Consider the following 24,948-nt stretch of genomic DNA (forward strand, 5'->3'; position numbering starts at 1 on the left):
TTTTCTTTTCTGTCTTTTCCTCTTTTTTTTCTCTGAAGTGAGATTTTTTTTTTTGGGGGGGAGGGGGGGGGGTTCAAGGGGACCATGCCCCCAATCTTTCCACCAATGCTCTCTGCGCTTTCCCCCTCCACTTGTTCAGTATACTATGTTTCGCTTGCAATGCTGCCCTCTTTTAAACAACGTTTTATCACTTCATTTCAACCTATTGTATCAGGCTACTATTTCACTATATTCAAGAACCCTTCTTCAATGTAAGTTCCAAGCTCCCACCCTCTCCAGTAAATTGATACACTCGCAATCAAGACACTATATAGATCGAAATAGATACGTACACCGTCGGTATGTCAGAAGTCCATCTTCCCCGGCATGTCGAAGTCTCGACAAAAATCTATTTCGAGCAGAAAATGATTCTATTTTTACCGGCAGCCCTATCAAAGATTGATGAGGTTAAAATCCAACTAGCTTACCTGGAGACGGAGCGAGATGCTGCTCCGAAATTGCCCCGGGACGCGTGGGATGGGAATCCTGTGGTTTTCCGCTCCGAAGCTAATACTAGAGACGGCGGAACGAATTAATCACGTCGTCTGTATCGCCTCCAGGCTTACCGAATGTGTCGTTTGAAACCCTGAGGCCGTACGACAGATTTTCTCAGCAACTTTCCTCGTCTTTGGCAGTTCTGTTTCCACCCCTTCTCAACGCGGGCGATAATGGGAAGATTGGTTTGGTATTCAACAGTCTTTGAATGAATGTAGTCAGAGAAGACAAGAGAACAAGAGAACAGTCGAGTAACTTTCTTGAAAGACACAAAGCAAGGGCTTTATCTTTGCAGTGCTAAAGATGCGAGTGGCGATTGAAAGCAGACGATGGTCCACAACCACCGGTAAACACTACCCTGGATGCGATAACTTGTGTCATGACATGCGTAGCGCGCTCTAGCGGCAAAACCATTTTAGTTTACTACCGATACAACCTCCAAGCGTCCTGCATCACCCGTCAACTTTGATAAATATCCATCGTTAAAAGTCTTTGTCCGAAAATTGCACTGATGTGTCCGAGAATCAAATTGTATTTTCACTGTACGCACAGCTCTTGTGAGATGCTTCTCTTATAGGTCAAATAAAATGTTGCTTTATTTATATAGATATCCAAATGGAGTATATTTGTTTCAAAATTGTCTTTTTGAAGTAATGTGTCTTATGACTCTTTTATTTCACAAATAGTTAAATAAAAATGTACATAATCTACATAGTATGTTTTGGTAGAGATTGAAATTTTCGTCACACAATATTTTTACATTTGAAATATATTATTGTGAGATCCTTAACTGCTTTTTCGTCAAACCTTTATATCTGAAAAAATGATGAAATATAAGTTGAGAAATTACTTGAAGGAAAAAAAAACTGAACAGAACTGTTGTCAGAATGCAAGCGAAACGGATTTTAAAAGTACTTATATATTGAGCAATTCGATTTTTTAGATAAATTATTTGTTGTTTAAATAAATAGAATTTTCTCTGAATTAAACACATAGCTGATGGAATGAAGGTCAAATGACCTCATACTCGTCGTCCCTAAGTAGAGAGCATCGAGAAAATGGGAAGAAATTAGACATTTTTTTTTCTCATGAAATTACTTTTTATCTCTATGTGCAATAACATAAGGGCACAATTTTATTAATTTGTTAAATCTTTCAGGATTTTCCTCTGTATGATTACATCGCAATCCAACTTACATTGTAATTCAATTATTCTTGTTTATCATGTTTGTATGAATAACTGTAAATTATAATTGTAATTATTCTGTTTAATATATTTGCATTATTATCATGAATTGTAAATGAAAACGGTGAAAAAAATAAATTCAAATCGAATCGAATTTTCACAGGAATGTAAGGTAGGCCTATATTTTATTCTAATTTTCCTCGTTATTTTTACATTTATTATTTTTTCACAAAAATTGGTTTTTATGACAATTTTTTTAATGAAAAATCAACAATTCCAGGTACAACAAAATTAGTCTTAGATTAGTTAGTTTCCCAATATCATCAACCATGGACCGATTATTTTTTTTTGTCAAATTATCTCTTTATTTTCAAAAGCACCCCCCCCCCTGCATATCTCCAGAAGTTATTTTGTCCATTACCTACACAATACCGGCTGCTATAGGGTTAAGATGGATAGAAGTCCTACATTACTTTTAAATGCCAATACCCCCCCCCCCCCGTTCTCGAGACAAACCAATAACATGGATAATGATAGTAGTTCGTCGTCCTTTTAACCGAGTCGCATAGTATACATTTACATTTTGATGGGGCGGACGTTCTTCATGCACTCTTTTTTATTCGGCTGGAAATGGCCATATTCAACCCAACTCCGATGCGATCTTTAAAAGGGTCCCATTTGTGTCGCTATTCAATAAAAACCGCCGGCGTTATCGCGCTTCAACGCGGAGAACACCGAAACCTCAAGAGCGAAACTGATCCACCGTCCGTACACTCAGAAGATGCGTTACTTGGCGGGTAAAACATGTTAAAAGGTTGGAGGCTTTTAGTTTTCTTGGAAATGTCCCTTTGGTGGCATCTATCTCGCTTTTTACATCGCTAGATATGGAGTAATCATTAGGGGAAAAATAATTTTCAAAGCTTGATTTTGGGCACTTAACTCCTTTTTATGAGGAAGGGTACACGCTTCTGAAACTTCTTTCTGCTCGCTTACCTTTTTAATAATATAAGTTATCACGGTTCCTAATGTGAACAATTTGCATACAATAACATGGCGTTTCGAATGAGATATTGATGTACGGATGTTGAGAATAAAGAGAACTGTTAAAAAGTTATGTAGTAATACATGCACATGCAAAAGTGCATACGTTCCGATTGCGCTTAGTCGAGGTTCGATCTACATGTACATGTAGTTTGATATGCTAAGTCCAGAGTTAAGGTAATATATTCAACGTTACCGTTATGATAAGAATCAGATGAGTGCTTATTATCCCTGACGAAAACTTTAATATTCGTCAGAAGGTCCTAGTCTTCTTTGTCATTTGTAGTTTCTGAAACCCCCTACGTACTACTTGTACTCGAATCCCAACAGGGTGTTTGCTCTATGAAACATGTTTAAACTGTATCCTACCACCCCATCCCCACAGACCAACTTATCGACGAATACTAGATGCACGCACACACACATCCCCCACGCGCAAAGGCAACGTCTTGATATTTCATATGAAACTCAATGATCAGCAATATCAATTTCTTAAAGTCCATCAACCTTCGTTGATTCAAATACCTTCCGAATAGCTTCTCCAATATCCGATAAGACCGGATATGCGTCATGACTGTGTCTCCTTTAAACACCAGTATATCCGATCACCATGGTTGTTTTACCACATCACACGCATCCAGCTGAATTTTATTAACTGTTATGCTTTATTGCGACTTATATAGTCCAGCTCCAGTAGGTCTAATGTTCATTAAAGGCCCCCTCACACCTAACCGAATTGCCTGAAATATGCCTTGCGATGGCTGGCGAAAGGCAGTTTTTTAAATCGTTTTCTGGTAACTGATAGTAAATGATATTTACCCTTCGTGTTTGGGTTCGTACACCTTCTGAACTAACAGCTGCGATTATTCAAATTCGCTCGGAATTTTTGAACAATTTTTAAATTTCCCAACGAATTGAAAAATCGTTGGTCATCTGTTTGAATTCGCATCTCTTATTTAGCATGTTTAGTTTGCGGTAATCATTCGTTTATCGTTCGTGTGTTATTGTCGCGCATAGTCCCTCATCGCGCTTTTGCCTAAGTGGACCGATCTCGAAAGAACCCTTAGCAAAGCAACACGATGACACAAACATACAAGAACGCCCGATCTATTCCCTCGTCTTCGTTTCTAATCGCAAGCCATATCAAACCATTGCTCACTGTTCGTTCGTCTTTTTGGGTAATATCAACACTTCGCTCGACTTTGGCTACAATTTACTCAAAGAGGTGAACCGAAAAATCGATATCCTTCGCATGTCATATTTATCATTCGCTTACCGTTCGTTGATAAAATTTGACAATAGTCACTGATTGCATGATTTGACGGAATTTTTTTTGAATTCGTTGAATTCGCGTGCATTTCGTGCATTTTTCCCATTCGTCACCCTTCGTCTGCCTACATTCGGTCAGGTGTGAGGGGGCCTTAAAGCAATTTTCATTTGATTGCTTGAAGTCAATCCACTGGAAGCAAACTTAATTTTAATAACGAAAGCATTTGACAATTTAATCTTATTTCAATCAATTTTATTGTTTTTAAGTCGAACATTATGAGACATAATGGTCTGGAGAAGAGGGTCCTTGAGGCACACATTCCTGGTAAACGTAGTAGAGGAAGACCAAGATGTAAATGGGACAAAACAGCGAGGGAGGCATTTGGTACCATGAAAAAAGCAACTAGAATGTCTCAAAACAGACGGTTGCACCACGCTGCCAAAAGGGAAGCTACGCTCTGATTAAAGTATGCTGTGACGACGACGAATTCGAACATGAATGAATATTTCATTTTGATCGCTTGGTTTGTAAGGAACAAGTCAATTGTAAATTTATACATTAAAAGACATTGTTGTTAAATCAGTTTCTTAAATTTTCCAAATAAACTTCAGTAATCTGACATCCATAGACTTCGTAGGGGAACGACCAGACTATACAGTGCGTATCAAAAAAAAGTTTACACTTTGAAAAAGCCCTGTGAATTTAAAAATATACAACATGTGGGTAATTTTTGCACGTATAATCTTGGGTTTGGGTCTCATTTATCCAATGAAAGTAAAAGTTTTGTCAGAATGTTACACTTGAGTGAGCACTGTCCATTTCTGTAAAGCTCGCAGAAATCTGTTTGCGCAGAAATGCTCGTTTTCATGCTGTGTCAAGGGGAAAGGGCGAAATCTAACTTACCGTACGAAACATTTATCATACATTTCCCTTCCACTTTTAGTCAATTGAAATAAAACGGATACATACCAGCATTTTGTAACAATTTTGCCACCCATAGTGAAATTTCAGCTCTTATTAAGCACAACCTTTACCCTATTTGTGCCAGCTGGATCTGAGGACATAACTGAATCTGGAGAAAAGTTTATATCAGACATCTCCAGCATTTTTTCTTTAAGTTTTTATCATTGAAAGTGGGTTTACATTTCATTTTTCATTTAATACTTGTTTCTCCAAACTTTTCTCAATTTTAGCAATGATAAACATAAAGAAAATCAAGCTTTAGCCATTCCATGTAAATCACACCTTAGTGTAACGCAAATATCGTCACGATGGGCTCGGTATGTGGGGGAGTGGGGTAGGGCGGAATGCACTCTTCGAAGTGTTTTGGGCAAGGAAACAAGTCTAACAAAGTAGAAGATATCTTCAAATCAATTTTAGTAGCTAAATTCCATGTGTTCTTCACGATTACGGTCTACTTTTATTCGCATAACTATTTCAATGTTCTGCGCAAATCATTTTTCACTAACTTTTCAAAAGTAAGTGGTGCTCACTCAAGCGGAAATATTTTTTGACAGTTATATCGTTATTTGCTTTAATGGACCTGTACCAATGTTTAAATGTGGAAAAATCTTCAGGATATTACAAATGCATAATTTTACAGGATTTTTTCAAAGTGTAAACTTTTTTTTGATACGCACTGTAGTAGGAAATGGACTCATAATCATCGAGAAAAAATACAGGGCATTTTTATCATGATCATGGATATACTGTACATGACATGGTTAGATACAGGTGGTCTCGGTATTACGGCAAGGTTGAATGAGAAAAATTCGAAAAAGAAAGAAATTTTGTGATTAGACCAAGTGGTTTTTTACACCTGCGAGTCTCATTACACATGTGACAGATGGACGCCTACGTAAAATATCCTTGAAAGGCCAGATGAAAATGCGTTCAGATTAAAACCCATCTGTTGGCCCATATTCGATTAAAACAAGAAAAGTACATATCTATAATTCACAGCTTTGCTGGGCTTATCAAACCTGTTTTCTGATTGCCTGTTTTTGTTTTTACTTCATTTTCAAATCGGTCACACTTGACACAGCATTCGGATCATTTACATTTATCGAGCCGTCAATATCTAAATGCAGGTTCATCGGTGATGACAATGACAAAAGTCATGTTTGTAGTATAATCTAATATTGAATTTCGCTTTATTCATATTTTAAATTTCATCTATAAAAAGATTTTTATAATTCAGCACAAGCTGCAATACGAACTCGAAATAAAACGCTATTATTCTTATCAAAATCATTCATACAAAATTCATGAATAGCATTCAATTAATTAAGTTTAAAAGGCCACCTGCAAAGTCTGTGCTATCATATTGAACATGATGAAAGGGCAACTTTACCATGTGGTTACAGCCACGTATGTTCAAGTTTCTCGACGTGGATATTGTTTATGAAGTCGCATTTATCCGCGTGCAAGCAGTCCACGATGGCAACTGCAATGAGTCAACTAATAAAAAAGGTTGATGTCCTGCTCCTTGATTTCCAGTGATCTCAATCGATCGATGAATCCTTCCACGTAGAAAGTAGCACATGAACGTAATAACTATGTAAATACTTCAAAATCCTTAGAGAGGGTTAATTTGTGTGAACTGTTGTCTAACATCCGAAAGCTTCATCTGATGATAATGTTTAGGTGCCACTTAATGCAGGAAAAGCTTTGCCTTACCATGTTTTTGAAACAGGCCTAACTACCACCTCAACGAACTTCAAAGAGTGTCTGAAGCCAGCGAAGTCGCATCACGAAACGCCGGTTGTGTGATTGGCCACATGTTATATAATTCCATGCAGGACACGCACCTCTTTACGGAACCGGTCTAACTTTCATCTCTGAGAATTTCAAAGAGTTCCTGAAGCCAGCGAACTCGTACCACGTAATCCCAGTGGCAAAATCGTCATCGTCAGGTCCGAGGTATATCCCGTTGAGGTTGCAGTAGAGACAGCCGTTGTACCACCAGCCGCCTTCGGAGTAGAGTTCGGCACAGTTCTTCTTGGCAAGATCGTTGTCCCGATCGGTCGTCGTAAAAGGCATGTGATTGTGGTAGCTCAACGAATCGCCTGAAGAGGGAAAGAAGTGGTATAAAAGAATTGAAGCTAGAGCATGTTTTATGATTCGCAAAATATTTCGAGGTAAAACTTGACATCTTTTTCCGAAGTAATTGCCAGACTGCCATTATTCTAATAAAAGTATTGGATCTAATTATAGACAACCTTCAATCCTTCAATTCAGAATTTTCTTGCAGGGCCCTCCCTAATGTCAATCAAATTAAAATGTGTGGTAATCTCTAGCGTACATAAGTGGACGGGGAGGGGGCAGAGTCGCCCCCCCCCCCACACAAACACAGAGAGAGACTTTTCTTTTGAATTTAGTTGTCAACATGGTCAAGAAGAGTCTCCCTGAAAGTGATTTTTCATGTACACAACTGCTGGTAACTTTCGGTTTAAAACAAAATTATTTCACTAAATACCTGCGGAGCCGTTCGCCTTGAATGAGCCAACAAGCAGCCGATAGTTACTTCTGTAATCACTGATCACAAAACTCTCATACTCCGCTGTAGCCTTTGTCCCGTTAAAGTCTTGGAGATCGATCCGGAGTTCGTAGTCGTCCTGTGATGTCAGTCGACTCATTTTGTCTAGTCCCATCCAGAACTCTTTGAGGAGATTGCCGAATCCTCTTCGGTATGCACCCCACAGGCGAGCAAAACTGGTCTCACCGTTCAATCGACGCTGGATGACCTATATAAGGCAAGTATGACAAAGAGGATTTAAAACTAAATCAATAAAATAAGCAGAACTTTCGAGACAACTTCTTTAGGACCTATAGGATTTCTTATCCCATTTCACAAGGTGATTACAGATTTTCGTTGAGAAATTTCTTCGACATCCCGATTGGGGACAGTGTTTCCCTTTGAATTAATTCTGCGTTGCGCATTGTCCCCTGGTGATATTATCTGGGCAACTTGTCTTATTTGTTTTATTTTTGTATTATATACGTTCCCTCTTCTGAATATGAGCGTTCTGAACATTCAAATATCTAACCAGTTGAGTTTTGAAACAAGTGGACAAAGAGAGAGAAAGATCTTACCGTCCAACCTCCCCCAGCAGTAGCCATGTCACAGAACACCTGGAAAGGCTGTCCGCATCCGTCTGGCAGTATGGTATAGACCCCGGAGACGTTACCCACTTGTTGCTGCACTTCAAGACAATCTCGCGGGATCACATCAGGTGGTTCCATGATAACCAGCTGGACCCCTTCCAGGATTGAGGGGGGTGTCTCGATACCCGGCTCGTCATCGCCATGCTCGTCCTCCTCGCCTGTTGAAGCGAGGACGATATCTTCGATGGATGATGAGGACGACGATGGAGTTAACGGTTCATCGTCTGATGATGATGATGATGACGACACAGTTTCTGTGTTCATGGTGTTGGGTGACGTCGGCGCTTCTGATTAATAATAATAAATAAATTGATTTAATTGTTTAGGTTAAATAGGGATAACGCCGGGGGGGGGGGCACTTCCATGGACGAGTGAAAAAAAACGTTGAGAGGACCCCCTTTTCAAGATAGGGCAAGTTGTAACGTAGGGGTGTCAGACACACTACAATAATGAATAATAAACTACGTGTTTACGGTACAGTTTGCGAGGGAAGAGTAAAATACTTTATAAAGGATGTACCTTTTTGCCCCAACACAGAACACTACGTGTGTAGTGTCCGATTTGAGCGAGGTGTGTTGGGTGGTACTAAACCCAATGAAAGTAAAGGTAAAGCCGACGTCGGTGACATAACAATTAAGATATCGTTTTACTTGTTTAGGGTGTCGATTCAGGGAATACTTGTCAAGGGTACCGTTTTGTTTCCAATACTTGTTAAGGGTATGGTTACACACGCCAATACTTGTTAAGTGGTGCATTTTCAGACCATGGAAAATACTTGTTTAGGGTGATTTGAAACCAAATGGTCACTCGTCTGTCATACTAATTCAATATTTCTTAGAATATTATGATAATTGTATTTTTTATTTCCTTTTCCTCGTTTTTTTTCTCTCCTTCTTGAAAGATTACCTGCCCCTTCCAGGGCTGCACCACGCAGTAATCATGGTAGTTAGGTATGTTTTCACTACGTGCTCACCATACGTATCAGCATGATTGGTCTCCCTCATACTCGAGAGTCCGTCGACGGCTAACTGAAGCTCGCCAACCGTCTTAACATGGAGATCGACAGCCAAAGCGGTGTCGATGCAAACCCCTTTTGTCTCTTTCACCTCCTTGATGATCTTCTGCAGGGCGTCGCACCCGCACTCGACGTCGGTGTTCGACATCATTGTCGTCGATGGCACCAGATCGATGCCGGACCTCGTCGGGTGGTTCAATCGTTGGTTGATGTTTAGTTCTTCGATGCCATCCAGCATTGGTTCGGAATTCGATGACGAACTAAAACTTGCAGGCGATGACGATGTCGCTGATATAAACAGAAATACGCTGATGAGGATGGGATAGCAGTTGTGATACATAATATCTATTATCCAATTCCTAAGCGAACATGGTGAACGATCGCGTTGCGTCATTTTGTCTAGACAGTTTGGCCAAATTAGAATGAAATTCTAGTAGAAAAGGCTCTTTAACTGATAGGTCATGTAGATTAGGTCTACATACACGAAAACGAAATCGTAAGGTGACCGTTAATATTTGTTGGTAGTTGGTCCTCTTTCACGGTTGGTGTCTTCTATGAAGATGGTAAAAATCCATATGATTATATGTTAGTGAAAACCCAATGTTTTCCGGCGATGCAAAATTTCAACTTGTGCGAATAAAATTACCTCCTGGTCATGCATTGTGCCATTGTCGTCGACAATCTGCTAATCACGATCGTATTAGAATGTGCCCTTCACAAATGAGCATGATGAAGACCAATACTAGTATTTTTTTTATTTCAGGTATTGAGGAACTCGTGTGCAGTACTAACCAGAGTATCGCTGTGGACGTAAATCACAACATATTAAGCGTCGATAAAGGTAACACATCCACCTCTGCATTTCAGGTACAAGTAATGTGTGGTGCTTGACACATTATCATCAGGTGCAATAAACGACCAGACGTTTACCTGGCCCCATGGCCATACTGCCTCACTTTGTTTACCACGCGGAAGTCAAGATATATACCATGAGAAGGCGCACCTCCGCACCAACATGACGAAAAGTCGATCCGAAATGGCAGTAAAGAGCCACCTGGTGGGAGGCTTTAGTTACCTCATCTGCCACTATACCTTTCTGGTTCAATTGATTCTCTCGTTGATGTTTCCGTCTGTGGTATCGAAAAGGTTTATTTCTCTGAAGATTTGTGGGGCAGATGCACCACAGACAGTGAAAGTAGGATTTTCCGGAAGAGAATTATAGTCTGAAAATATTTCCGGTTCTCTACGGTGTCTGCCAGAGAACATGGAAGATTGCCTTTTTTTTGATGGGATTTAATTGATTGTAATTTTCCGCTATCACCCCCCCCCCCCCATGATCCTTCACTACTCTGACTACAGAATTGATCGTTCTATCACCAAACCTTGATGTATTTAATTATTTCCACAGTCCCTGCAAAGTGCTTCAGTCTCCTTTGACATAGGAATCGATATCTCTGGAATAGTTAAACGAAGTTGGTTTGAAACAGTTTAACGGAAAAAAAATCTCCAAAGTTTATTTTCAACGTGCATCGGTGAAGGTGGATTGTGAAAGTTTGATAGCCACAATAGCGGGAAACCCTATGACAGACTGCACATCCGGCATGGGTTACCATGACGAGGGCATATTACCAGTTAATCATGAGAGTTTTCAAATTAAAAAGTGTAAGATTTGAGAAGGCAGGAAAATTGTTATTTTTCGAAGATGTTATTATTACCCCCCCCCCCCTATAAAGATCGAGCCAGCTACTTATGAAGAAAAGCTTTATATGGCGCATTGTTTCGTGCTTCTGTTTATTATTATTATCATTATTATATTATTATCATTATCATCATTATTATTATAAAATATTGACAAATTATGTAAACAAAGAACCGTTGAACAATATTTCTATACAACGAGTATGCATATGTTATACACCTAATACTAAATTGGCAAAAATATATATCATTGGAGTGACTAAGCGTAAAAGTGAAAGGGGCAAAAATGACAACGGCAAAATAGGCGGAGGCAAAATTAACAGAGGCGTTTCACATGGCTCCATTGGAGTGGCCCTCTTTAGAAGAACTTATTTTTTCCACAGGGTTCCTGTAAAGAATAAATAGATGAACATAACAATTTTTACAAAATGTGAAACGTCAACAGGAATATTAGAGGTAAATATAATTACATGTGTGTGTGTGTGTGTGTGTGTGTGCGGGGGTGTGTGTGTCTGCTGTATTAACAGAGTTGAGCCGAGGGGACCCAACGAGTTGATCAATGGTTATGCTTATCAATAGTGCATAGCGCCAGCTATAGTTTCGGTGAACCGTGCCGTTCGTACTTTAATATATACTTCCTTAGTTGTGACTTTGTGCTGACTTTATATATCATCATAAAGCGATAAAGCTAAATATCCCAAAATCCTCTTACCGGCCCTGCCAGAAAAAAGCTTACAGTTTAAAGATTGGCATAATGACAATTTTACAATAATAATAATCAAAATAATGATATTAATAATAATGATAATGAATAATAATATTTAGCTTTTACATAGCGCTTGATACAATACAGTTTCTTAGCGCTTTACAATTTAAACAGAACGTAAATAAAACAAATACAACATAATGAATTTGAATAGAAACAAAGTATAAATTATAAATGTAAAACATTAAGAGGTAATTAAATATCAACCATATAACAACAAATCAATTAATGAAATAGCCAGATAATAATGGATAACTGGTAATTATTAGTGTAAAACATTAAAAGGTAATGAAATATGAAGCATAATAACAACAAACCAAAATCAAGAAAACGGATAACTGGTTATTGCAACAGCTTACTTGTTTTGTTGATTAAAAAGGTGTGTTTTGATTGGAATACATCGGCAGTAGGAGAGTTTTAATGCGGGCAGGGAGATTATTCCAGAGAGCAGGGGCGCACACCGAGAAAGCAGAGATCACCTAGAGGGCTGGGTGCAAGTTGCAGTTTTGATGATGAGCGGAAAGACAATGCAAATATATAATACGAATAACTCTATCATTGTGGAAAAAAGGCGTTCATGAAGAGAAATATCTTACATCACACTCATGCCAGCGGAAGTATCTCCAAACCGCCTGATTCGAAGTTGACCAGTCTGCAGCTGGTATGATGGGTGTGACTGGCTGCAAAATTGAGTTCGAAAAACGTGGACCAAATTAACCCCCATTTCTTGCATATCTCAATTTTGGTTGGGAACGTTTTACTTGTACTAAATGAAGCTTTTCATCGAGAATAATCATGAGGTGCTGGGGTCGGTTGAGAATATTTTCAGTTAATACAAACCAAACTACGTAATGAAATTCCGAGAGAAAATAGAAATTTGATATAGAAATTTGATATTTTCTTCTTCTTGTTCATGGTTATTATTGTTTCTGATTCAGGCTTAACTTTCGGATCACAGGATTTGATATTAAAAATATATAGTTATAAATGATGGCACAGTCACAACGACGAAACAGAACACAAATCAATTAAAGTATTAACAATTACATACTATCGGCGAGTTTGAGATCGGATACGTCAATTTGTTTTCGAAATAAAATGAATGTTTGACCGGTGTCAGGTTTCAGGAAGTAAATTCCCTTTTTATTTCCTTGTTTGCTGAAGGTAATCTACCTGTGAAACTACCCACCTCAAGTACTTTGATATTCAGTTACCTACAGACATCACCTCATTTCATATTTCATTTTTTTTCTCAATAGAATAGGGTTTAATTTTTACTTCCTCAATCATTTACATTGTACAAGTTCCAACGGCACCCCCGTCTCATATAAGGTATTCAATACAACTCTCTCTTTACCCCCCTCTCTCTCTTACCCATTAATACACACAGTCACACTCCTGCACCATTTTCATATATCAATTTGCGTGTGTGTGTTTATATCTTTTTGTTTGTGTCTTAATTTTTTATTTTTTTTATTTGTATGTTCTCATTTACATCGTCACTGTACATTGAACCCCCCCCAAAAAAAAAACCCCACAAAACCCCAGCATGATATACCTCAAAATTCAACATCAAAAATTTGACATTATATAAGTATAGCAAGAAAGAATTTTAGATACATGTTCAATAATAAGCAAACATGGTGTCTAATTTGACTTTTCAATCTTCTTCTTGCAATTTTCCCCCCAAAATATACTTTATTTTATATTGTCTGCTCTCCATTTTATTTCTTTTAAGAATGTTTCAAATATTTATTTGAAATTTGATTTTTTTATCGTATTCTATGTCACAGTTTTCTTTTTTCAAAATGAACTTAACAAGAGATGGAAAACCCATACCTTAATCTCAAATATGTTAACAAAGTTCGAAAGAAATTATCGCTCAATAAAACAGTTTCTTGTTAAAAAATTTTTAACATTCTTACATTCTGCAAAAAAAAAAAAAAATTCTGGTCACTCAAAATGCTTAATGGAAATTCCATCTTGCTTGTTTACAGAAGGATATTATTTTCTTGCTTAGGTCACTGTAAACCTTGTTAAGTTGTCAAAAGTAAGCCTTTTTCTCGAAGCCGATTGATCGAAAGTCCTGATTTTTGGTTTTACTTTAATCTGACACCTGCCTTTGTCGCACCAGGGCTTCAATTGCTGTGGGTCTTGTATGAATTGCCTGATCTATAATCGTATTTGAAACGACTAAAGAAACAAGAATTTCTTTTTTGTGTTCAAATCGCCCCTTGAAGGTCTTCTAACCTCTTGCAGCCTGCCACGACCTATGGTTGATATTTCATGGAAAATTCACCTGTTTTTTTCACAACTCACCAACGGACTTTTGTATAATGAATTTGATAGTAGCATCAGGATTCATTAGTCAAATCCGCTTGACATTTGTTTTAAATCCAAACATGAGAATGCCGAAATATTAAAGTTTGAGAAAGTTAGAACCGTATGGGGGTTAGATCATTTGCTCATGCATGCCACCATAACTGGAACAGACTTCCTGAAGACATAACAAATCGAATCTCTGTTGAGTATTTCAAAAATGTTCTCAAAACCTTTCTTTTTACTCCTTAATCTATGCGCATTGAGCACGCTGCATTTTGGATTTGGCGCTGTGTAAGTCACATGTATCATGACTATTACTATTAATACTAAATCATGTATGCGTGCTTCACATGTATCAATTTGCATTTATCAATTCAATACAAGTATGGGCTGGATATGCCCTCTTCAGCTAAGGTGGATGGTCCTCTAATGCGGGTCCAATCTGCCGAGAGACTGGAAAAATACGACGAACGAGAGACATCATAAACAAAACCTCTCCCACTCGGTCATGAAATTATGTTTTAAAAAGTTTTACGATACCAATGGTAAGAAGAATGATAGAGTTGATAACCATTATTTTAAAGGGGGCAGGGGCGACTTGCATTTCGATTCCGCCAACTGGGGCTTGTCTTCCTGGACATTCTACAGTGCAATGCTTTACGGGACTCAGGGGGCGGAATGCAGGATTTGCCAACATAATTGGGGAGGAGTTCTTTTTAAAAGGGACGACAAGCAAAAAAAAAAAAAAAAAATGTGGCTCGTGTTCGCTTTGCGCACCCCTCGATCCGTTCATCGTGGAAACTCTGTGTCTGTTCATATTGCAAGTTACTCCCATCAATGGCTGCGATGATCTTGTTATTCCTTTTTGAATTTTTTTTATCTTACTCTGTTCATATTTTCTTGCGTGATTCAAGATTTCACTTGATATATACATTTACCCAAAGGACACGCATTATCTCAGCCTTCTCTTCGGGCATGTCAGTTTAATTCGGAGTGTGACGGACGATTTCTTGGCTTGCTCTGGACTCTTTCTGTTGTATTTCAAAATGAAACTTTCGGATGTCTCGTGTTTCTTTAAACATTAAATAATTGAATCGTAGGACATGGCCAAGACAGGGGCATTCCCTAACAGATCTCTCTCTTCGCCATGGGACCGTCTCCAAGCGTCCCCGTACATGCCATATGTATTTCCTTTGTATTTTCCTTATGGCTGTTATTGTAGACATATATATTAGAGGGATGTGAAAGGCATTATTCTGGAAGACGGGTGAAATTCCATTCATGTAGTTGAATTCCAGAAAAAAAGAACGCTTTCGATATGCCAGAGAACGCTATTCCTTTATACAGTTGAGAAAATGAATAAAAAAGAATGATTCAAATCTTTATTTTTGCAAACGCATTAAATTATATAAGAACGAATGTCTGTATCCTGAAATTCCGCCTAGAAATGCCTGAAATATATATTTCTAAAAATACAAAATTGATAGACTCACAAACATGATTTCCTGATTTACTGAAAAGGACTACCATGGAATTTTGTTTATTCGTTATGTTCATAGCTCAATTTGGACACTCATTTAAGTAGATAGTTTAGTGATCACTCGCTCATGTCAAGCATACGTTCTAGTTTGGTGACGATCACATACGGTCTTATGATTTGTAAAAAGACTTGTCAACAGATCGTAGAGATACGAGAATTCAATTTCCCTGATACCTCTTTCCCACTCCCGTACGATCCGCTGCGATCGCCACGATTGATATTCCGTAACTGATCGCGATAATTTTTAACCATTCATTTTTTTTTCTTTTTTTTGTTTTGTAGTGATCTTGATTATTCATTCAAAATAAATTTCGTACATACATAATCAAGAAAATATAGAACAGGATAATAATTGCAGCAGTGCAGTAGACAAATTAAATATCAGTGTAATAAACATAACAGGCAAATTGTTTCAGAACAGAGACATAATCCGAACTCATATAAAATATAACATTTTAACAAGTTATGTATACATGCAGCTAAAGCAAGTAATAAAACAAAGACGAAACTACGCGAATTTAAAAAAAAAAAAAAAAAAAATATATATATATATATATATATATATATATATATGAGGTTCTCCCATCCCCTTAGACCCCAAGCTAAACAAACTAACACACCAACAACAAACATGAGAAATAGTAGACAGGAATAAGAAAGAAAAAATAAATAAATAAAAAAAATAAAAAAAAAATTGATCAATGCGATATGATATGATAACGATCACTGCGATTATTACCCGATTAAGATCACTTTCCAATCGTGGTGCGATTCGCTAAAGTGGGAACTTGCGATCATTTGGTCACAATGTATGTTGCACACAATCGCAACGGTTGTAAGCAGTCGCACCACCAATTCTGAAAGGGGCTTTAGGGAGTACATTAAATCGTAGGACGATCGTACACTCGGGTCTGCGTCTCCCTATGAAGTTCATGAGACCGATGAGTTACGATTAGTTTACCGGCATCGTAAGGTCATCGCATTTAGGCCGAATTCGGGCAAAATGCATTCACCCGATGACCAGAAAGATTATAAAACACTTCCTTTCTTCCTGGGTAGTTGTATTCGAAACAAAGCAAGTACATATATCGCTTGAATCAAGGACCTATATACGAATATTCATATCTAGCTATTCTGATACCTCCCCCCCCCCCCCCCCCCCCCTCTTCTTCCGATAAGGCAATTCGAGCGATTTGAAAATAATTCCTTCCAATTCACTCTAACTAAGAAGTTCCATGTGAATAGCAAAAACAGATTGTTGGAGCTCCAACATTATTTTTTTTTCAGTCGGCTTTGCCACATTTAACGAAACTTCTCGAATTAGTCATACCAGTACGACCCACTGCTAACCGACAGATGGGATGTCATTGACAATAACGTTACAGTCTTGATCGGCTTGAGGTTGGCTCCGTCGGTGGGACTATGGCATTGCCTGTAATGTGTTAAAGCGGTTGCTCCGGAAGCATAGAAAAGGAGTCGGAAACAACAATCATGACAATTGCAAGGAGCCCTGTTCCAACCATCATTATGGCATCCGGTGGTTCGGAATCTGTGGAGTGAAAGACATACCGAGAAAATACTGAAATAAGCTGCAATGCCTGTGTATGTTTTGAATTATTTCAACGTCCCTGTACTCTCTTGTTAAATTATGCCAGACAAAGGCGTGACTTTGATAATCTCTTCAGTGTGGACAGTGTCAGGGGCCGCGCAATCAGGGGGGCTTTTGGTTGGGGGATTCATGCAGCCCCCATTTTCCCCCTAAAACCGTGCACAAAAGCATAATAAATACCGTCTAATTTTTTATTGTTTGCATGGTTGTCCCCCTCCACTTTCGGCTCAGCCGCCCCCCCCCCCCCCCCCCCCTCAAAACCGCTTCAAGGACCGAGTGTGAAGATTCTCGATAAATTAAAAATAAAACTGGATTACATTGCGTTATGGGGATCAATAACGCTGGCAAATAATAGGATTATACCTTACCCCTAAACTGGTGAAATGGTTGTTCAGTGGAAAAGAACGCACCTCTTCAATATGAAGAGGATCATGGGTTCGAATGCAAATCATACTGAAAGGACAAGTCCACCCCAACAAAAACTTGATTTGAATAAAAAGAGAAAAAATCAACAAGCATAACACTGAAAATTTCATCAAAATCGGATGTAAAATAAGAAAGTTATGGCATTTTAAAGTTTCGCCTCATTTCACAAAACAGTTATATGCACATCTCGGTCGGTATACAAATGAGGAACTGATGACATCACTCACTCACTATTTCTTTTGTATTTTATTATATGAAATATTTTTATTTTCTCGTCATTGTCATGTGAAATGAAGTTTCATTCCTCCCTGAACACGTGGAATTCCATTATTTTAACATTTTGTGCTTCAGGCAAGGAGGTCCTAATCGTCAAATTCGTAAAAATTGAAATATTGTATAATTCAAACAATAAAAAACAAAAGAAATAGTGAGTGAGTGACATCATCGACTCTCTCATTTGGATGTAACTGGCTCGTTCATATAACTATTTTGTTGAAATTAAGCGAAACTTTGAAATGTCATAGCTTTCTTATTTTACATCCGATTTTGATTAAATTTTCAGCATTGTGCCTGTCTGATTTTTTTCTATTGATTCAAATCAACATTTTTCTGAGGTGGACTTGACCTTTAAGTAACTCGAAAATGGGAAGTTCTGTAATTTTTCTGTGTAAGAATTGAACATGGTAAAACTATGCCAGAAAACAGTTTAGCTGCAATGGTTCTAACCCGATTATTTCGATATATATTCTGTATTCTCGTAACTGTTTTTCATCGAAACGTTCAAAAATGAAGGCAAACAGACAATGAGGAAGCAATGCTCGATTTTGCCGGATATCTGAAAACTTAAGATTGTTTAAAGAGATTCAAGGGGAAGTCGGTCTCCGGTATTGTTTTGTCATTCTGGAATCAAGAACATTTCTCTGTGTGTGCGTGTGTGCGTTAGGGTTAGTGTTAGTTAGTGAGTGTCAGTTTAAAATTCTTCGAAAAAATACTAAGTTTTGAAATAATCTTATCTTTCTTCATTAACAGTATTGTACTACTGAAATGAATATAAGAGAACTGGGAAGACAAGTCTAAAAGTACATGTATGTTAAATGGTATTTCATATAATCATTACAATTTCAATTATATTGCAATGTTCATTGCTCGCCCCATTTGGGGATCAAAAATTCACCTAGTCCTATACGTTTGGTATCTCACAGCATTTTCTGAACGAACAACTTGTTTAATGATCATGAACACGACAAAAAGGACTACTCTAACCAAGCCGATGATGATTTTGCAAATAAAATCGTCCTGACCATCATGGTGGTGGTTTATTGTGTAAATGAAAAAGGTGATTTGAAATTACATTTCTAGGTAACCATAAATTTATGGAGGCGTTAAGGATGTTTATAACATTCCGTTAAAAGAAATTACTTCTTCCCCCATAAAAACAGGATCATCCTGCATAGTTAATCTTAAGTAAGCTCCATCTTCCTCTACAATAAAAGTGCATTAAGACCCCCCCCCCCCATAAAAAAATGTTATAATTTTAACGGTTTGACATTGGTTTCAGGATCTTTGTTAATCTTAAGCAGGATAGGGCACCGCAAACCAAATAGTTAGTTCCTTGTATTCATAGCAATGGGCATGCAATGTACTTGATATATAAAAACTAAACAAACATAAAACCATGTTAGACTAAACCATAAGATTAACCAGCAATACTTTCAGGGTTATTTCTCGTTAGAACTTAATTCATACAAACAATTTACGTACAGGCCTGCGTGAGAAAATTTGAGGGGGGTTGGCAAAATAAGGTATTGATATGTGGCAAATTTAAGATGTATAAAAGGAAGCAAGCTAGCAGAAAAGTTTGACCCTTTTTTTAGAATTTATGCTCTCTTCACTTTCTAATCCCCAATGATATATTTTCCGGGTTTCTTCTGCCTGCTTTATGTCTTAAAATTAGGGTTCGAATACATTCAGCATTGCAGTAAACATGCCTTTCTGGTCCTACTGTGACCAACTATCAGGGTTCATTATCGCATGAATTATTTGGGTTTCTTCTCCAGTTCAATTCAAATGCAATTCGTTATAAAATATTCCTTCGACTTCACGCTCAAAAAGTGGACGCTTCCGTTTGATATTATATTCCCTTTTTCTTTCCTTTGGGATGAACGCCTGATTTTCCGAATGATGGGGTGAGAAACACTGTAGACAGTCTTAATCCCCAGACCCAGTTTTTCACTCAATTTTACCAGCCCCCCCCCCCCGCCACTTGGTTTGTGGCGAATGATTATTCAAATAAGGATATTGATAATTTTGTTGATTAAGTCAAACTCGCTTATGGTGAGTACAAGGTCAACTTGTCCTTGATTTGATCAGGCTAATAATCAATGACAATGATTTATTATATTTTTTTGTATAGGCCTTTAAACATGTTTAACATATTTCAATGTGCACAGCCATGCATACCAATCTTTTTTTTTTCGTTTTTTTCTTATTCTTATGAGGGGCCTTAAGTAAATGACGAAGGTTATTTATTATTCAAATGAATTATTTGCACTGCATAGAAATCAAATAAAAAGAAATAACATGTATTCATAAAATTAATTTCTCGTTTGTCATATTTTGAGGAACCCACAATATACAAGCTTAGCTTTTTAGTGGGATCCTCCGTTTTCACAAATTATAAATCACAAATCCTTTACACATGATTATGAAATAAATTAAATGAAATGAAATGAAAATTTAACTCATGTGGAGTTTGAATGGTTCGGAGAGCTAGAGGTAAACTGACCCGCCTTGATGAAAATCATGTGATGCGTTATTAGAAATCTTAAGGTCTTTGAATAATAGACTAACCTAATCGTCGATAACCTGCTAATTATGTATAATACAATTATTGAAACTTCCCCTATATCAAATGTCCGAATGTAGCGTGTCTTCATTATTTAATCCTGGAGCTTAGGTCATCCTCATGTTTTCATCTTATTCGGCCCTGCGTTCAAATTTACTTCGAGTCAATAACGGTAAACGCTCAGAGGGACAGTACATTGTAGACGATATCCCTGAACGTGCACCGACTCATAAGAATTCGCAAGTCCTTTGTCATATCTGAGCAATATCGAGATTGGATTTATGCACCTCGACTGGATTTTGAGCCCGGGGCAATAGAGGAATCCCCGATGCTGTATTGGAGTCCTATATTCATTCATAATTATGCCGTAAAATTCATTTCTGCTCGTCGGACTCTCCAAATGAAAACGTCTTGTCTTCATCCTGATCATGTTCCAGCATTACTGCTGGCCGTTCAGAGCATGAATTAGCTAGATAATGTACCGATAGGATCCTATAACGCTCAGTGTCTTATTTTGGGAGTCTTTGCTTTGCTTCATTCATACATGTTTTCCTCAATGAACTGACCTATAGGGAAACAACCTTTGCCATTTCACAAAGCTTTAGCCTACACCCCGCTTCGAAAGCTTGAGCTCATATCGACATTTTCATATTGAATTCCAATTCTATTGTCGACGTTCAATACCTGACCTTTTTTGTTTAGTTGTCAAAATTGGGAGGAAAAAACTTGACAGTGGAATTTGTTGTTTCGTGCTTCTGCATGTCTGGAGGCATGATTGGTAAACAATAATTGAGGCGCATTGTGTAGCTGCTCTTGACACGCAGTGTGAGCCCAATCTTCATGAATCAAATATTGGAATAACTGTGGAATAAGTGCCAAGTACTTCTTTTCGGCGTACAACATTATTGTAAGTTTGCGAACGTGCTGTTCAGTGGTTTCATAATCGTCATGATGCATTGACCCAGCGAAACTTGCGAGCAGAGCTGCGGAGTGGGAGGTACTCGGTTCACGACCAGATTCTCTTGTTGGGGAGTAGTCAACCAAGGTTTTCAAAGCCCGTGGAAGTTCCAAATCAGTACTTTGCCTATTCACTAAAGGCTTTGGAATCATCGCAGATTCACTTAAACTAAAAGGAAATATGAGTCGACTCCGTATCTGAATCCACTTAGCCGATGAAAGATAAAACTTTGTCTGCTCAAAACAAATCTTCTGCTGGTAGTGCTTAGAAGGTGTCCCGAGAAGCACATCGGGGTCAAGAGGACAGCTCCTAACGCTGAACAGTTTTCTCCAAGATCCTCAGAAGTCAGAACTTCTGGAATCAAAGGAGAGCCATGGCGGAGATATCCCCCTTTACTTTCTTTCTGTCACTTTGGTCAGTCTTGACCGCGGTCCAAGGTTTTAATATGGACTTAAATGCTCCAGTTGTACATTCTATCGACGATACCGAATCGCAGTTCGGCTTCTCGGTGGCTATGCATCGGCACAGCGGAGACAATATGTAAGTTAATATCACATTTTGATAGCGAAAAGGATAAATAAGTTCAATTCCATGGTCAGATTGAATGGTTGTCTTTCGTAAATGGCAAGCTTGTAGAAACTGGAATGTTGGCATGAAATAGCTGGGCGTCGATACGGCGGCCAGTGCATAATTAGTAACAGTTTCATTGAGTATTTATATTACTGTAGCCGTGCATTATCATCTTGGATCAGTTCGGAGAGAGAAAAAGACAGAGAAAGGGAGATGATTATATTTTTCATTTTTTTTAGTCCTGCTCCGAACTCGATGGGCTTCTCGGTGCATATCTATTTCAAAGGGTAAAAAACGCAACTGGACAGCATGCATTTTATTATATTTTGGAATTGTGAAATGCATTTCCATGTATAGATGCAGCTAACCAAGACAATCTCAGCTGATTTGAATGAAATTCGGAATAGGGGAAGGGAGGGGGGGGGACCCTGGTCAGAGATACCTTCCCATGTGTTTGTTCATTTATTTAATAATATAGAGCATGTAATATAAACGGCGGGTGGTGTCAAATTCTGATAGACACTACTCGTTCTTATATATTTCTTCATTTTAGTGTTTTATTCCTAATTATTATTGATGGCAATTACTTGCTTTTTGGCAACACACCATCTCTTTGTCAATATCAACTGGCCGCGATTCCGTTTTCTAAAAATGATAACCCTTCATTTGTTTTGCTTGGCAACGATTGTTTTGATAGAGATGGAAGAGATTTGCACGCACAAACCATGACTGTGCATGAATAATGAAAACAACTCATAGAACAATTGATGATAAAACATCGAGTAAGAGTAATCATATTTAACCCATTGGATGCAGGTCCGGTAATCCGAATATATATATATATATAAAAAAAAGAAAACACGAGTCAAAAAGTTCCTATAGTAGAAACGAAAACCTTTTATGTCAAGAGAGCATTTCATGAAAGATAATAGCCATTGATTTTCATTTATAAATAAGCTCTGCGCCAATCAGATGCAAGGATTTTAGGAGCTAACAACAGAGTGGATATATGAGAAAAAAAACTATAAGCACTTGTTCATTTTGTGCTCCATGCATAGGCCTACATACCTGCTTCGAGTATTTTCCTTGTGTACAAATCCCAGAAACTTACGATGTTTATTTTTCTGTCAGGAATATACCGTATGTATATAGGTATCAATACACATATTTGAATTGTAAGGAGCAAATACAACCAAAAAATAATCTAGATTTCAAAGGCGGTAATGAATAGAAAGAACCCACACATTTGTTTTTTTTTCTTCGTTTTAGGCCTTCGTCACACAGTTGACAAATTGCAGTTGAGTGATCACGAAGTATAATGACTCCTAACTTGCCTCATTCCCTTTTTGTGGGCCTATAAGTCTTTCCCATATTCCTTTCTTTCTCCAGCGGTCTAATGGTGCACAACATAAGTGAAACAAAAATTAAAGGTTGTAGGAGAAATGTTTGCCTTTTGAAAATGACAATGTGTTTTGAGACAGATTTTGACACAATATTTAAAAAAGCATGTCATATTTCATTATTTTTCCCCACTTTTTTCTTTCTTGGTCGTGGGACCTCTTGTCTTGTGTGTGTGTATATATATATATACATTTGAGAGAATTCCAGCTTAAAATGTGCACTGCACGTGCAAACGTTGTTGATATTAGCATCTACTTATTTAGTTTTTTTTTGCGATCTGTCGCGTTTAATGTTAAACATGTTAAAACGAATGATATACATAAGAGCTGAATTATACATTGTGGACGTTGAATTACTTCCCACGGAAATTAACATGGGCATTTGTAAGAATGCGTTTTCTGTTGATTTTTTACTTCCTCGTTAATTCAAGATGGTTACAAATGGCTTCCTGGATACTATGTTGGTTTTTGTTTTCTTATGTGTATAACATGTATAATGTGTGTATTTAGCGAAGTCCAACAGTGCTCTGCGTGTAACGCGTAATATGGACAGGGATGCCTCGTATTGTTATATTCATTATCTATGATATTGTTATGATTTCCTTGTGTTATACTTTACTTTAATAAATATATTAAAAAGCGAATGATACATTAATAATTACTGCAAGTACATGTATATTATAACTTTCTACTTGTTGCTTAATTTACAATTCATTAAGTGGCTAAGTACCACAGTGTGCTATTGTATATGTCCTTTATGTCATAATGAAATCGAGATTGAAACTTCAAAGTGATACAAAAGGATACTAAGAATAAGAAGGAACAAACCTATTTGCATAGACAGAAAACAAAAATGAAAGAAGTATCAAACGCAACGTGTGAACGCCATTTACGTAGATGCCAATGCCCTATTCATATTCCATTTAATAGCAGAACATACGTTGTTTCAGGGTCTTGGGAACGATATTTTTTAGGGGGGGGGGGGTTGCTGTTGAAAAAAGGGAAAAGTTTCACCACAAAATTAAGGTTATTTTGGTTACCTTATTCCTTTATTACATTTCTTCCAGCACACCTGGAGGTGCTGCCTATGAAGAATAATATAAGCAGCACCCAGAAGGAAAACTTTCAATGTTGTATATTCCACCACACAAATTTTGAAGAAAAAATAGCCTGATCATTCATAATTGGTTATAAAATAGTATACTGGATGTTAATCATAATCATGATTGGCTGATATCTATCACGTGACCGGTCATTTGTTTTTATTTGATAGGAAACTTTGTTTACGACTGGTACTAATGACTAGTTATATTGAACGGTCATGGATTTGAAATGAGGATGGTTGATCAAACTGTAACCGGGATGCACATCACTATTTCATAAATCAAGTTTTGCTCTGGCACTGGAATAATTACATATAGGCCTATCTTTGAAAGACTACAAACGCAGTCGGCTATATCTCGGGTGTGAGAACCCATCCAAGGCTTCTCGTGCAGCGCCCACACGCCCTTGTATGATACTGCAAGCCACTTATAAAATATTATTTTTAATGTATATATTGATGTATATTCCTCGAAACGAAAATGCCACTCGAACCTCAA

The 24,948-nt window shown here is 37.7% G+C and overlaps 2 protein-coding genes across 2 annotated transcripts in view; one reads left to right on the top strand and one right to left on the bottom strand.

Annotated features, from left to right (window-relative positions):
• Positions 1 to 5,780: 5,780 nt before the first annotated feature.
• On the bottom strand, positions 5,781 to 10,518 carry LOC121426917 (ficolin-2-like). Its single transcript, XM_041623328.1, has 4 exons — positions 9,172 to 10,518; positions 8,127 to 8,485; positions 7,510 to 7,777; positions 5,781 to 7,099 (listed from the first exon to the last, which is right to left on the bottom strand). Exons 1-4 carry the CDS (start codon positions 9,605 to 9,607, stop codon positions 6,846 to 6,848), a joined length of 1,317 nt encoding a protein of 438 aa, XP_041479262.1. The 5' UTR covers positions 9,608 to 10,518; the 3' UTR covers positions 5,781 to 6,845.
• Positions 10,519 to 20,540: 10,022 nt separating this feature from the next.
• LOC121426066 (integrin alpha-V-like) overlaps positions 20,541 to 24,948 on the top strand; it is a 60,013-nt gene continuing 55,605 nt past the window's right edge. Inside the window, exon 1 of the mRNA XM_041622210.1 lies at positions 20,541 to 21,917. Coding sequence (XP_041478144.1) covers positions 21,751 to 21,917 — 167 coding nt within the window. The 5' untranslated portion in view covers positions 20,541 to 21,750. The remainder of the gene's footprint in view (positions 21,918 to 24,948) is intronic.

This window comes from Lytechinus variegatus, chromosome 13, assembly GCF_018143015.1.
Source record: "Lytechinus variegatus isolate NC3 chromosome 13, Lvar_3.0, whole genome shotgun sequence".
Classification (NCBI taxonomy): domain Eukaryota; kingdom Metazoa; phylum Echinodermata; class Echinoidea; order Temnopleuroida; family Toxopneustidae; genus Lytechinus; species Lytechinus variegatus.

Excerpts from the sequence above, each read along its gene's own strand:
- LOC121426917 (XM_041623328.1), bottom strand. The coding sequence starts at position 9,607 with ATGACGCAACGCGATCGTTCACCATGTTCGCTTAGGAATTGGATAATA. Across the intron at positions 8,486-9,171 it reads CAATCATGCTGATACGTATG|AAGCGCCGACGTCACCCAAC; the intron begins GTGAGCACGTAG and ends ATTATTAATCAG. Across the intron at positions 7,778-8,126 it reads CTGCTGGGGGAGGTTGGACG|GTCATCCAGCGTCGATTGAA; the intron begins GTAAGATCTTTC and ends TGCCTTATATAG.